This window comes from Grammomys surdaster, unplaced genomic scaffold (genome assembly GCF_004785775.1).
Source record: "Grammomys surdaster isolate TR1022 unplaced genomic scaffold, NIH_TR_1.0 126182, whole genome shotgun sequence".
NCBI lineage: Eukaryota > Metazoa > Chordata > Mammalia > Rodentia > Muridae > Grammomys > Grammomys surdaster.
Genome location: NW_021620988.1, coordinates 7263212 through 7279281, shown reverse-complemented (window position 1 = coordinate 7279281; position 16070 = coordinate 7263212). Strand labels below are relative to the sequence as shown.

Here is a 16070-nt window from a genome sequence, read left to right as displayed (position 1 = left end):
GATATCCGATCGTTTGAAAAACTGAGGGGAAAAAAATCTAAATGATCTCTCTCTAGCAGCAGCCTCAGGAGACCCTCCCTTAGTCTTTTCAGAAGCCTCATTAGCACCATAGTCAATTAACTGGCTGCAAGCTGGCTCTGTTCATCAGATGCTTCTAGAAGCAACTTATTCGGCTGGGCATGTGCATTACATTCCCAGCTTCCCAATCCCTTATCAAGGGTGTGTGTTCACTGTCCAATCTAGCATTTCAGTGCAAGCTCTATGAGACAGTCATATATGAAAAGATATGTCTTTACTAAATTGGGCCTTTTCTATGAGGGAGGGAGCCTCTCAGCATAGTTCTACCTCCTAGTCCTGCAAACCACTGAATCTCCCCTTTCAGCTCCAATGCTTCCTTCCCTAGTGGGCTCTGCACCAATTCTACACTGCCCCTCCTTTTTTTTTTAGGGGCTGAAAGGCTGAGCATTTCCTTGCGTGGTAAGTGGCCTGTCACTCTGTCCTGCTGTGCAGCTGTGATTGGCGGGAAGGACAAGTCCTCTGGCCCCGCCCCCGCTTGTCTTTGCCGCGCTCCGCTCCGTGGGATTTTTGCAAAGGTGGAGAGCGAGATTGCAGCTCTTGGACCTGGTGGAGCAGCTTTCCCAATTTTGACTGCTGCTGTTCTTCCTCAACCCTTGCCTGGGTCAGAGCCCAGAAAAGGCGAGTCCTTTTCTGCCGATAGAGCTTTGGGGGAACTGTTGCTCAGGATCTCTGCACCCCTGGCGCGTCATCACAATCTCACGCTTTTCTGTGGCTTCACTGTGAAATCACTTGCATGTTTGTAGCCCAGTGAATCTCTGCTCAGTGCTCAAAGGAGGGGTCCAGGAAAACATCAAGTGTTTGAAAGAGGGATTCAGAGTACTGCGGGAGCTGTCCGAGGTGCTGAAGCTTCCCAAGCGTTTGTTTCTAGTAGCCCCAGAAGGGGTTAGATGGCACATTTTCACTTCTGTCTTTCTGGTCCCCCATGCCTTGGATAAGACTGTTTTCAAGATCGTGAATACCTTTCCGTATCATGGCCCACGTGAGACACTTTCGGACATTAGTTTCCGGATTTTACTTCTGGGAAGCCGCACTGTTACTGAGGTAAGTCCGCATGCATTAACAATCTCATTAAGAGAGCTCAATAGCCCCATAAGCCAATGTGTTAATCTGCAACCACTTGTTAATGAGGAAGCTGAGAAATTTGTGATTTTGTTCTTACTTACTGAAATTATACTTTAAATTATATTTATTTCTTTCAAAGAGCCTAGTAATTTATCCATTGAGACATTTAGAACCATGTAATTTCCTGTTATTTTTCTCTGAAGGTATGTATTTAACTGGACTTTTCCCACATTACTCTTTCAAACCTAATGACTTAAAAATAAACAGATATTTTGATTCTCACGTATTTCTCATTAGAGTTTTCTTGGTAATGACGAATTATGTTTTCTGGGTGTTAATTTAAAAAAAATACAAAGCACTAAGAAACTAGAAATGAGGCCATCACTAAAACAGAAAGAGTAATGTAGAACACAAGCAATTATTGATCAGAGAAATGTCATTTTAATATATGCAGTGATTAGATAAAAAATAGAAACTTTAAGGTACTACTTTGCAGTGACCTAATTCAGCATTACATGAAGGCAAAATCATTAATAAATCATCAGGAATGTTCTGTGCCTACAGTTGTCTTTTGGAAGAAAGTGGTATAAGAAGACTACTAACTTGTAAAATTGTCCTGTCATGACAGTTTTTCCTATGCCTCAATTATATTTGGTAGGCTTTCTACATTTTTTACAGTTATATAGAAGATACTAAAGGAAGATAGGTCAACCCATTGTTCAGTAAACACTGTATGAAAGCAAAAAAAAATGTTCATATAGATATTTAAACTAGCAACTGTAATTTTGCATTACTATTGTCACAATTATTGTGGGATATTCACTTTAAGGCTGACAACCTTTTCAAGAGTGTCAAAGTTAAATAGGTAGAACACTGAATTAGTTAAGCACGTACTGGTTTCCACGTGATGTAAGTATTCCCTCTTGTGTTAGTAAATCCAGCTTTAATCTTTCAGCTGTCTTAAAAGTGTGATTCACATATTGTTCTGGCATGCCTGTTTGTAATAGGAAGTGGTTGAAAAGAAAAATACATTTCCTGCAAACGGTGACTTCCTTTTAAACTGAAGTCTTAAAACATCTCAGATCACAGTATTTTCAGTGAAAAGTGTATTAAGATGATTTTATGGGGTTTTGGAACTTTCAATTGACAGAGGTCATATACCTGTGGTACAAATCAAAAGTATGTAGAGGTCTCATGTATGTGAATATGTTAAAGAAAGTGGCACAAAATTCAGGCTACAATATACTAGTCATTTTGACATGATTATTTATAAGGTTTAATATCAAAGGTGATAATATATATTTTAAAAGGAGATATGTCTGTCTGATTTATATTTAAGGTCAATTATTAAAACATATTAGTCAATGAGGTGAAATTTCTATAATGACAATTTATCACAATATTTTTATAGTAACTAAATATGTAATCTTCATTATTGGAGGCTTTGATTTGTGATATTTTTAATGAAATTCCCCAAAAGCAATAATTACAGTTTATCTTTAATATCATTAATTAATGATTAAAATTTTAAACAATAATCCAATCAAAAATTCTTAGAAAAAAACTTCCCCAATGAGGGATTTTATTTCATATATTTTTCATCATTTTATTCTTTCAAAACCCAGAGAAGACTTTATCCTAAACTGGAATCATATGACAGTAGATCATTGTTCTGTGAAAACTTTAGTGACATTTGAATAACAAATATTTTTACCCCTGGTGATGGTCCTTAAAAGAAGCATTCCATAGGCATGAAAGAGTGTCTTACTGAAAATGATCTATAAAATGTCTTCATGGAAAGTATTCTTTGTCAACTAAATCTACCTATGATGTATTAATAGAAAATGAGACATGAAGATGGTGATCAGAAATGTGTTCTTCATTATTGTTAGCTATAGTCAGCTTATAGTCTTATTGAAGAACATAAATCATTACTTTAACATTGTTATACTTTTACAAACTCTTTCCAGGATAATATAGTGGCAGCAGCAGCAACCAATCACCAAACTCATTTATAATGTTCTTGTTCAAATAACTTTAACCGGTTTTTAAAAGATTCTAAAAGTTCTGTTGAAAGAGCACAGATAATTCTAAAATAGATATAAACATAAAATTTAGATAAGGTTTCCAAAAACTGAACAGTCCTAGATGAAGAGAACACAGACCTAGAATTAGGAGTAAAAATCAGTACTAGGTAGGTGTTCACACCAGCCACCACCTTGGTCTCCTTTCAAAGTCGTCACATTTACTAAAGGTAAAAGCTATCATAATTTATGCCACAAATACGTTTTTCTTGCTTTTGAATGTTATAAATAAATAATAATTTGCATCTGATTCATTTTTCAGAACTACATGTTTGTATGATTATCCATGGTGCTACACCTTGCAGGAACTCATTCTCATTAAAGTATGGGAGCGCTTTGTAAGACCTTAGGACAATCAACTTACTCCCTCTTAATGGATTCATGGATTACTTTTCAACTTTGACCTGATATAAGTCTACCAATGAATATTATTGATCATCATGTGATATATGTACTTTTGTTTGTATGAATGTGTGTATGTATATTTGTATGTATGTGTGTATGTATGTATGTATGTGAGTACTGTGTATGCCAGACCTGAGACTTTCTTTAGAAAAATTTCTGGATTATAGGGTAGGCAAGAGTATGGTTAGATGAGTATATTAAACTTTGGTAGACCTTGTAATCTTCCTAAATCTTTTACACCTAATTCTATTCATATAAATGGTGTCTGAGTTCCTCTTGTTTAATAATACATATCTGGGGTAGTGCTAAGATACGATAAAAATGTCTAATATGTTCCGTTACTATTGAAAGACCACAAGTTTTTGTCTCTTTTATGTCTATGATTTTATAATTAATTTTAAAAAAATCAGTCAAAATTATAAGAACAAGAATATCTATTATCAAAAATCAATTAGATTTGTGAGCAACAAATATCAGGACTGGATATGTTAATGAATATTTAAAAGAAGATGAGTTAAACATAAATTAAATGAATTTATGTTTCAAAATTCTGTAGACATAAAATGTTAACTTCTAATTGTTAACACTTTCACATTTTACTAAAATATTTCTATTTTATTAAACTCTTTTTTTGGGTTTAGTTTTCATCCTAATAAAGAACAAAACATCACTGTTCATCTCTTTTTGAAATGCAAATAGCTAATGATTAATAAGGGCTTGCAGAATAAATGCCAAAGCACAAAACCACAAGCAAAATTTTCTTTAATGTGGTGGTCAGCAGACTATACCATGTTAGGTTTTATTTTTATAGAGGCCCAACATAGTTTTGCTAGTTGGATAAATTATAACACATTGTGGCTAAACCTGACTGTGTAAACTTCACAGGTCAATGCTAATGAGATGAGAACTTGTCTTACTGTATTACTTCAAAGTCTACCAAAACATTTTGTCATTTTAAATTCTTGGTTTTGCTTTTTATTACACTTTAGAGATTGAAAACAATCCTTTTAAGTGGCTTTGTGGAGTGGATATCTGTTTTCTCATGTAACACATTGAAAAAAATATATTTCAAAGAACAAACATTTATAATTAAGGTTAATTACATGAAGTTACATTGAATTAATAATTATTATGCTTTCAATGAATTATGCCTCACATACATGATTCTTATGTTCTTGTATGAGTTGATTATATAGAAGTGAATTATAGCCCAGTATCCTAGTCAATTTATGCTTCGGATTACAAATCAGGTTATAAAATATCATTTTGCTCTATAAACTTATTTTTTTATTCAAACAACTCCGTACCCAGGTATGTGACTTAACTGTTATGATCACAGGTATAATGTTAAAAATTTGAGTATAATTCTTTCATCAAATTCTATATGCTTGTGTATCCAGCATAGATAGTTACGCTTGACTGGGAAACTATTACTTTTCAAAGCATAGTACTTAAAGCACAGAAAAGAAAGTGGGGTCAAATATCAAGAAATATACAAGCACTCTTTTAGGGAACTTGACCAGGGAGGCTATTGAGAATATTTGACACTTGTTCTAAGTTAGGTCATATACTTGCTCAATGATCAGAAAAGACTATTTTGAACTTCAGGCGCTTGTGTAGTCACATAGTGTATGCCTAGGTAATGATGATTACCAAAGTTAATGGAAGGAAATCATAGTTTGTGATTTGAGATTGTATTCCTGTTACAACTATTAAAATGGCCACTGAAATAAACTTGCACGGCTATAGAGATGGCTTTGCGGGAGGTGTTGGCGGCCAGATCAGACAACACAAGTTCTAACCCTGCAAATAATATTGTTAAAGAAGAGAACTAACTCCTAAAAGTTGAATTTTGACCTCCAAACATGGGCTATGGAATGTACATACCTCAATGCATAAATAGTCACATAAATATAGACACACACATACGTAAGTAAACAAATGTTAAAGAAATCGACAACAGTAAAAACAAGCCCTACATAACAGAGAATGGAATGGAATAAATATTAATTTAATGAATAAATTTAATGAATAAATTAAATGCTTTCTTGTGCTACAGAAAAAGAACCATTCTCAAACCTATAATAATAATAACAACAACAGCAACAACAACAACAAAATAAACCTGAATGTATAGCTGGATGAACACTTGCATAACCTAAAAGTTGTCTTTGACCCTCCATACATGTGCTGTGGAATGTACATGCCCCAATACATAAATACTCACACAAATATAGATATACACGTACACAAGTAAACAAATGCCAAAGAAATTGACAACAGTAAAAATAATTCCTAGGTTCAATGTGAAGTACAAAAAAAATTCTTAAAGATGAAAAAAAAGTAAAAACTGATGTAAATCACAATTACAACTTAAATTACAAGAATAAATCTTTACTTGCATATTCGCTTTATAATTTAAGCTACATATATGTATTTTTGTTCAAAAAACTTACCTGAAATATTAGAGTCATGCGGACTGTTCGAGTCATTTTCAGAAAGGAGCGCTGAATGTGTTTAGAATGTTTCAGGTGTGAAATGCTACCCTAGTATCCCGCCATCCCTTAGGTGAGTAGAGATCTGCAGTAATTTAACTGCTACCAATGTAGATGTAGAAAATATTTATAAAAAGAATATTAAAGGAACTTGCACAAAGAGAGATATAAATAATACAAACATAGATGGATAGATGGCTCAACAGTTGAAAGCTCAAGAGTACAAGGTTCAGGCATCCGCACTCATGTGCAGACTTATGCAGAGAAGTCCACACACACACTTAACTGCAGTTAGGAAAACAAGAAAAATGGAAAACACATGCATGTGCAATGAGGGTGGAAAACAAAATAAGGTACAAGTAAAAAACATGCCTGGATATCTTACAGCATGTGATGTGTATTATGGATCTTCACTGGTTCTCCTACCAAGCTTACCTGTAATTCTTTATATTGAGAGTAGCGATGCCTACTGAAAACAACAAATGTAGGCACGTGTCTGCATAGAAATGTGATATATTTTTTCATTGTTGGTCTTTACTTTGTTGATTGCCATGAAGAATAGGACAGCTTGTAGGACAGCTTTGTCTTGCTTGGAGAAGTAGCTAGAAAAATGGAATCTCGTTTTTGATTAGAAGTAGGAACTCTATGACAGAACCAACAAAATGTGTGAATCAATTGAGAAGCTCAGTCAAGACGTAAACCGCTGCTAAAACTGCATGCCAACAACATGCATTTCCTAAATTAGAATTTTAATCCTCTGATGTCATCAGAGGGAGAAAGTGATAAATAGATGTGGCCCTATCACAGTTTCTGAAACGCATGATCTCCATGAAAGAGGGTCTCCTGGAGAAAGTGCCACTAGTAAATAATGGAATTTACCCCCTAGTATAGTAACCTTCCAGGTGCAGTTAAACATGAAAGCTAAGTTGTTGGTATTATTACAGAACTATGGATGGAAGAATTTCAAAGGTGATTGGTGAGGGCCTGCAATCACACATCGATTATACTAACCTTGAGATATTTCAAACAGTGTTTAAAAACGTAACTACTAATGTAATATAATTGGATGAGGTTTAAATGAAGATAACTGGGGCATAAATCTCCTACCCAACTCTGGGAACACCTGAGAAACATTTATGTTGGAAGGCTCTTTGTTCAGATTTAAACAGTCTCTACACTGAGACTTCTTTAGTATCAAGGGAAATGTATTTGTTAAATAATTTTAATAGTAAAATTATTATTCAATTTCTTTTCTCCAAAGTGAGCTTAAGTTTGCATTCCCTATATTTGCATATGTAAGTTTTGGTCTTAGAGTTTAGTTCTTATTTATTCATTTCTTTTTATAGTTTTACAGTTTAGATGACATTACTGATATATCTGAATCAGGATTTGAGTCAGGAGTATTTTTCTAGTCTGTTGATCCATGCATGAAGATCAAACACTCCAGTTTAAAATTGCTTTGTAAATTTCACCTGTATCCTTCCATGGTTTTTATTAAACTGTGTGAAATAATGGCTACATTTCCTTTCTAATATGTAAAACTTTAGAGCAAAAAGTTTTCTTTTGATAGTTACCATACTCACGGTATCGCTTTCATATTTGTGTTTTAGTTTTATGCAGATTTTATCTTACCTTAATTATAAGTTCCGCAAGGACGGGTTTATTTTTGAACTACGTTTTAGCTCTGTAATGTTTAACTCAATATCAATTAAGTAGAAATTCAACAGATAGGTTTTTTAAAGGTACTTTCTGCTTATCTATCATATGACATAAAAAGGAAGTTTTACATTCAACATCTTATATAAGATACAGGGCCAAACAAATTATACTTTGAAAACATTACCCACTGTGAGGTCAAAAACACACAGACACTGGAAACTTTTAAAGGCTGTAATGAAGGTTTTTTTGTTTTTTATTCCACAAGGGCAATGGATTCTGTAATGTGATACAATACAAATTACCACACAATTATCCAATCAACATTGTTATTAATTCTTCTTCAGATCCTTTTCATTAGTGCTTTTAAAGATTATTTTCTATATATTATTCTAATGATAGTCCATGAAATTATGATATGACAAATACACCCTTTGTATCTCCTGTTTTTGTACTCTATATCTTCTTTGCTCTTATGCATTAATAATAGCTTAAATCCTTATACAATAAAAAATATCTGCACACCTTCCTTGGGGTAGTAATAACCCCATATTCTAATGCTTGCCACCCTGTTGTGTTGCTTCTTACACTAAAATTGTATAGCTATACAATTTTGTACACTTAATATAATATAATACAATTATGCAAAATTATATAGTTTATACAATAGTCATAACCTGGAGTCATAATTGAGAAAGAAAACACGATTTTGATGATTTTGGATTACTAGGTCTTTGTAGCTTTGAAAATGGACAAATTGTATCATTTAACTACTGACACTGCTAAATATAAAATACTCCTAAAAGAAAAGCAGCTGGAAACTTTCATAAAAGTATTGTTTTAAGAAGGCATTAGGCTTTAGTTTAAGTCACAACTGCCCTGACTAAAGTTACTATTGGATGACTGTAATAGTCTTATCTATATGTCTTCACTAAAGAACATTAGGTACACTGTCACTTAGTGTATTTTTCTGTAATTTAGACTGTTAATTTTAGTATGGACATTAGGCACATGTGGAATCTCATATGTAAAATTATGGTGTGCTTCTAAAGCTGATCTCAGTAGCTAGTGCTGGTGTTTGCTCTGGAAAGTCTCATGCTTGGTAAATAGAGAAAGCTGAGTGCAGCCATTACAAAAATTTTACAACAAATCTACCAAAAATTCTAGCAACAGATAAACTAGAGGAAATTACAAATCGTCAATAGGGTATGAAGAATCATCATCAGCAATGCTTGACTTGAAAAAGTTCTTATTCAGATTTTCCAAATAATATTTCACGTGTGAGCCTGTGAGATCTACAGATAAAATCTTGTGAAATGATAGCCCCATTCTCTCCATGAAATGACCGAGAGAAAATGTGAATTCCACCTCTTCGGCTAAACAGTACTCATTTTATTTCACCATCTCTAAGATAACATCTCAGATCTCATTCGCAGACTCAGTAGGGATTTACCTTCCATGGACCTACACCAATGTCCCAAAGGCATGATAGTTGAGCATGGCCCCTTCTCAAAGTATAAATTCTTTCAGAAAAAGACAGTGATATATTCATAGTCCCTCTTTGTGGCTTACATGAATATCTTACACATGAACTTCCTACTGAAGCCTATCCCTGCCTGCCTTCCTCTATTGCAAGCAGTCACGTGCAAGTCCCAGTAAAACGTAAACCATCTCATTCATGGAATAGACCTGTAGATAATACCTGAATGTTGGTTATTTACTGTTGTGTATGTGTGTGTTTGTGAGTGAATGTGTTTTTGGATTGAAGTGCAAAGTTTAATGTCTGTCTACTTTATGTATCAAGGGAAAAATTTTTAATTGAATTTCAAAGATTTAGCTAGCTGGCTGGCCAGTAAACCACATGGCCTTGTCTCTGTGTCTACAATGCTGGGATTGCAAACATCTATCACTACAGCTGACATTTTTACAAGAGTGCTAGAGGTGCAGACACAGTCTGATATCAAGTGTTCGGATATCAAGTGCTTACTGACTAAGCTGTTGCCCAGCCCCCTCATTTACTTTTGATAATGCATCCACACTGGAAAGGAGAAACATAACCAAGAGATTACCAAACATGAGCCAGATATTAATCAATTGTTAATTAACATATTGAAGGTCACACTTAAATTCTATTATATCTGTTACAGCTTTCAGAGCAGAGTCACTGGCATGTTTCTGAGTCCTCAGATAAGTTGAAAATCATAATATCATATAATATTAGGGTTTTTTCCTTTTAATCTATTTATTTGTAGGTATATAAAGTTCAGTTGCAAAAGATTTCTTTTTTTAAAGTTTATAATCACTGAATATATAACCATAGATAACTAGCAAATAAAGCAGCAGTTACAAACATTGAATAAAACCAATATTTTGTGTGGGAAGTCGAAACAAAAAGAAAATATTCCTAAAGAATAAGGTCATTTAAATGGATACAGGACTCCAGGTAGGATGTGAGAATGGGAAAGAAGGCCATTTCAGATGGAAACTGCAACATTAGCAGGGACAATATTTTCACAAGAAAACAAAATGGAGGATCCAGTCAGCTTCACAGTGACATTTCTAACACAGGACCTCACATTTTCTTTTAAATAAGTGAATACTTTATGTCATTTTAGGATTCCTGCAGTATCTGTAGGACATCAGCACACACTTGTCTATACAGGCATACAAAAGAACCTTTTCCTTGTACAAAGCATCCTGCTGTCTAATAAAACTACACTACTTTCTTTGTGTGCTTTTTTTCCTCCTATTTTCTATAGTGAGAAAAATAGCACCAAGGATTATATAGATTAAAATCCTGTACATCCCACTCTTCTTCAAGTTGTTCCTTTGTAAGGATCTTAAAATACTTGAAAAGACCTTTGAATTCTTTTCTTTTCTCCCTTAACCCCTTGGGATTTAGGATATCTCTTTCTTCCTATAAATCTTCAACATTGAGCATCATCAAAGACAGTGATCCCACTGCAGATCTCTGCTGGTGTCTTTGAGATTATCGTAATGTTGAATCTCATTTCTAGCCCAAATATCTCTCCTTAACCAACATCATAAAAACCTCAACCTTTGCTTTCCTTCTATATTTAAAAGTTATTATTATTTTCTGTGTGTCTGTTTTCATATATGGATATTAAAATATCAAAGACCTAGAGGAAACTAAAATCCAATCTTGTAATATAATGTAAAACTGTACACCATTATAGGAAACAGTTATCCTGTTTTAGGCTTTTTTTAAAAAAAAAAATCAAGTCTTACATTTTGTCTGGTTTCTCAGTTCGTAAACAACATGTAGACAATAAATGTGGAGACAATACTCTGAGTCAAACTTCATTTCTCATTTTGAAAGTGACATTTCTATGGGCTGAGTGTTGCAACTATGCTGGCTTATCTTTAAAATGTTATGTCTACAGCTGTAGTCATCGACAGATGCATTTTTAAAATTGACATTATCAAAATATGATCATATTTTCTTAGCAGAAATATGTACTTAGCATTGGAGGGATAATTTTTTATTTGTTTTATACCGATAACCTGTCTTCTAAATGTCTACTTTATAACTAACATCCACTATAGTCATACATATAAGTGCTATTTAATTGTTGCAAAAAGTCATTATTCAAAGTGCTGAATAAAGTATGATCAATGCAATAGAACATTCTAAAATAAAGAAGGACCCATATATCAAAACTAGAAGGAAAAACATTACAACTAAGTTGCATGTGAGAAACAGAGAGTAGCATAGGATAATAATCACACATATGCAAGCATGTGCACGTGCACACACACACACACACACACACGCAGACATGCTAGCAGAAACAGAAGGGGGACTGAGGATAGAGTTGTAACACTGGTGACTCTCCCAGTTGTTAGTAGAAAATCTCAGAAGTGATTAGAGGATTCGGAGGTAGACATGATTGAATGGTACTATTCAGAGCATAGAGCACATTTCATACTTAATAGTATTCACGCAAATTGCCATGAGTGAAATGGTTGGTCATTCGTGTTGATCTGTGACTTGTGATGCTATTAGTCCTGTGCCAACTCACATACGCTGGAAGGTGATCTCTGGTTACTAACATCATACCTGTAACGCATTAGGAAAAGTAGTTGAGAGGGAGAAAAAAAAAAGGAAAGACCAAAATAGGGAGTTCTTAATTGCTTTGATTTACTTTTAATTTCTATTTATTGTTTTATTTTATTTTTATTTCATTTTATATTTTTAGTAGAAGAGATTTGGTAGGGTCAGGACATTTATGGAACAGCTCAGAATCTTTTGTTAATTTTGTCATGTGCCTAAAACTGAGATATAAGAACTGCTTACTAGATTAGAAATACAAGAAGGCTTAAGTTTGTTGTCTATGAAACAGAAGCCCATGAATGAGGAAATGCTTTGGAATAGGTGGTAAGAAGAAAAGGTGAGCAGAGTTTGACAACTTGAAGGGTTATAAGAGCAAGAGCTGAAAGGGACGATTTTGAAGCCCCAAGAGGTCAAAGTCTTTGAAATGAAAATGGGTGTTAACATAGGTGAATTATAGGCTATAGGAATAGGAGAGGTTCTTTAATTAAGACAGTAGAATGTCCAGTACTCTTTTCTAGTAGGAGGCTAGGTTACCAATGAGATAAAGACGAACAGTAAATCAGACTTGCAATGGTTGCTCAAACAATTACAAAAGTAGGCGTGTTTGCTCTGTACACTCCAACATGGAATTACTATTGGTCTGAAGTAAAGACTCAGGCCCGCATTGCTGCAGCAAATGTCAATTATGAAGGGGAAGGCTCAGGATCAGAGTAAAACCTTTGTCAGACCACACTAGCTGTGGCTCATGTATGTAGTATCAGTATTTGAGAGGACGGTGGAAGAGTCATTGAAATTAAAGGTCAACCTGGACCATAGAATAAGACTAAGTCACAAACAAAAACAAACTCAAAATCAAAAAGTGTTTTTGAATTAAAAGAAAGTGTTTGAAATGTGACAAAGTTAATTAGAATCAAATTTAAAGCATGTTACTGTTGTTGTTCTTTTTTCTTTTTCTTATCTTTGGAAAATTTAATTGGACCATATTTTCTTTGTTTGCTGAAAACATCATATACCCATAGCCGTTATTGATTTCATAGATTACAACAGGGTAGTGGTTTTCCCACAGTTATACACTGTACCCAAATTTCTACAGAAAGATAAGACAGTTCCAATCTTGCTTTCGAGTATTTCCTAAGAGATGCTCTAAAGGTTCCTCACAATGGCAAGTAATGCAAAGTAAGGAGTCATTTCTCTCCTTTGCAGGTTTAGTGTAGCAGGACAGGAAGGAAGACTAGTTATGTCAGTACTAGCACCCTGGGGACTGCTGCTGGGTCCTCTGAGGTGCACCCATGGCACTGAGGTGCTGACACACCCAAAACAGGTTCTCTCTGTGGAACCCTAGCTGTCCTGGAACTTTCTCTCTACAGCAGGCTGGCCTCAAACACACAGAGATTCTCCGGCCTCTGCCTCCTGAATGCTGGGGTTAAAAGCATATGCCACCACTGCTTGGTTCAATAATTATAAATTTTGCTTGTTTTTTTGTCTACTGGAAAAATATACTTTTAATCTTTTTATTTTCCTTACACTACTTTATGTATGGGCACTGAAGCAGGAAATTTGGGCCTATATATTCATTAATAATCTTGAAATTGTTTTGTTTTGTTTTGTTTGAATCTTAATAGTCAAGCTATTATTGTAAAATACTGACTGTGTGTGGTGGAGGATGATGTACATTCAAAATCTCCTAATGCTAAAGGACATAATTTCTATAATATAGGGCTGCCCAAACACTTTTTACATCATCCCATAAAAATTTACACTCATAAAGATTTTAAAAAGATAAGGGAGTGAATGTAAGAGTGTACGTGAGAAAGCAGCACTGTATTCTGGCTTAAGTTTAAGGTGATTGCTAGCTTGTATTAGAACACGAGCATCCTTGATTGTGATTAGATTTTTTGTTTCATGTTTATTATTTAAGAGAATGTGGTCCAATAAGAAACCTTCAAGTCTAGCATAACGTTAACTGTTGGGAAGCTTAGTAATACCATATCATTTGCTACATTTCTATCTTTAGCATTTCTAATCATGTTTTGTGATATTATTTGATTTTCAGTTTGTTCTTTGTCAGTTCTCTCTCCTTCAAAGAATATGATAGTGAGGTTGGATGAGGCTGCCTGAGGCACAGGAAGAAACATCTTCAGTCTGTCTTAAACACACTTTAGATACAGCACCTTGCACTACAAGGTATTATTCGCATAAAAATTCATAGTCACACAAATGGGAATAGCTATGAAAATCTGAGTATCACCATGATCTTGACTCAGTGCTATTTATGAAACACATCTTTAATATGGTTCTGTTTTAAATTCTCTGCACATATCTTTCCTAGACTAAAAACTTGAAAGACCAGTGCTTTGCCTTAAAATATCTTGCTTTTATATCGACTCTTATCATGATGAGAGTTTATTTTTACAATATACTATAACAATGTGCATTGATACAAATTTAGCCAAAATAGCAACCTGTGAATTCAAAGTAAATTAGTATTATTAATGCTGTGTATATTTTCTTGGTGAACTTCACTAAATTATAAGTGAAAAAGTCCTTCCATATAGTCATGTTCATGTCTGATTGATAAGTTCAAGGACATTTAATTTTATGTTTTAGTTTTCCATGTTTTTTATACGATGCACTTAGGTCATACAAAAAAAATTTGTGTATTTTTAAGTCTAAGAGGTACTTTCTTAATTAAAATACAGAACCAAGACATTATTCTTAAACAACTGTTTGCTGATGATTTTATATAGCAGATTTGACATTAATCTTTCAAAAAGTTATTGAAACCAACTTCAAAGAACTTTTGTAAATTAAACTACTTAATGTGTATTAAAGAACAAAAATGCTTTTGAACTCTTCCTTGAGCAACTTATCCTTTATCAAGATGAACACTAAAAGCAAATAGTATATTAGTGTTCTTTGGTCATCTCAGTCCCAAAGAAGAAAGTTACATGATGTAGGCTCTGCTCTTTTCGCTGAAGTTTCTAACCTAGTAGAGAATATAACGGTGTTTTATATTAAGTATCAATAATGAACACTGGTGAGTGACAGATCTATACACATGACACAGGCTGTGTTCTACAAGTAACAGTTGGAGAAAGGAACTGTCCTTCCAAAGACTCAGCTAAGCAAAAGAAATGTGAGCTAGTTGACATTTAGGAAAAATAATCGATAAAACTCTAGTAAGCAAAATATATATTCTACTTCCCAATGATCTGTCCACACCCCTAATTGTGAGTCATTGTTACTACAACTAAGTGGACCCTACTTATATTTCATATTTCAGATAGAGAACATCCTCTTTCCCCCCAATCTTAAGATGTAACATTCATGTAGGTAATGAAGAGTTTGTGTATGGTGTGGAATTATGTGTGTGTGTACATATGGGACAAATGATCACAAACAGAGTAAACAAATTTCAAAATCAACCTAAAAAGACGAGAGACCCAAGGCTAAAGGAAGTTTTCTTAGTATATGTCAAAAATAAAATATTTTTTTCAAAACGAAGAGAAGACCCATAGTAATTATGAACAACATTCTAAAATATGCAACTCATCTTAAGAAACTAACACTATTTTCCAATTTTTAAAAAAAAACATAAACTTTAATGATACACATTTCTCTGGTTTGCTAGCCTGCTAGTAAGATACAGAACTAATTTCACATTTTGTAGGGTTGGTGTTGTAGCTACTAATGTAATAATATTTGTATAACTACATTGAATCTGTGTTCAAATTTCGAATCACCTTAGGCATTTACTTCAAACCCATCTCAAATAGTTTATGTGAATTTAATTTTCCTCTTTCAATAATAAGTTAGGTTGTTTTGTTGTCAGTTTAGAAATCCAAATACTTCAGATAAATCAAAACTGCTCCCTAGTACCGCCCTTGGTCCTCTCCTTACAGACAGTGACCAAAGAACTCAAGCTTCTCTCCAGGTCAGATTCAACACTCATAAAAGCGCATCTCAATGTAAATAAATTTGGGATTTATATATTTTTATATTTTTCAAGACAAGATTATTTAAATAGGAGTAGCTCTGCCTTCTCTCTCCCTCTCCCTCTCCCTCTCTTCCTCTCCCTCTCCCTCTCTCTCTCCCTCATGCTCCTTCCCCCTCCTTCTTTCCCCCTCTCTCCCTCTCTCCCTCTCTCCTTCTCCTGCTCTCCCCCTCTCCCCTCTCTCACTCTCCCCCCTCTCCCCCTCTCTCACTCTCCCCCCC

At 34.3% G+C, this 16070-nt stretch overlaps 1 protein-coding gene across 2 annotated transcripts in view; it reads left to right on the top strand.

Moving 5' to 3' along the window:
• Positions 1-1000: 1000 nt before the first annotated feature.
• The window catches only part of Glra3 (glycine receptor alpha 3), a 152299-nt gene continuing 137229 nt past the window's right edge, over positions 1001-16070 (top strand). The window contains exon 1 of one of the 2 annotated variants that reach the window (XM_028757752.1): positions 1001-1119. In XM_028757752.1, the coding sequence (XP_028613585.1) occupies positions 1049-1119 (71 nt within the window). In that variant the 5' untranslated portion in view covers positions 1001-1048. The remainder of the gene's footprint in view (positions 1120-16070) is intronic. The other variant, XM_028757753.1, reaches the window with a different exon arrangement.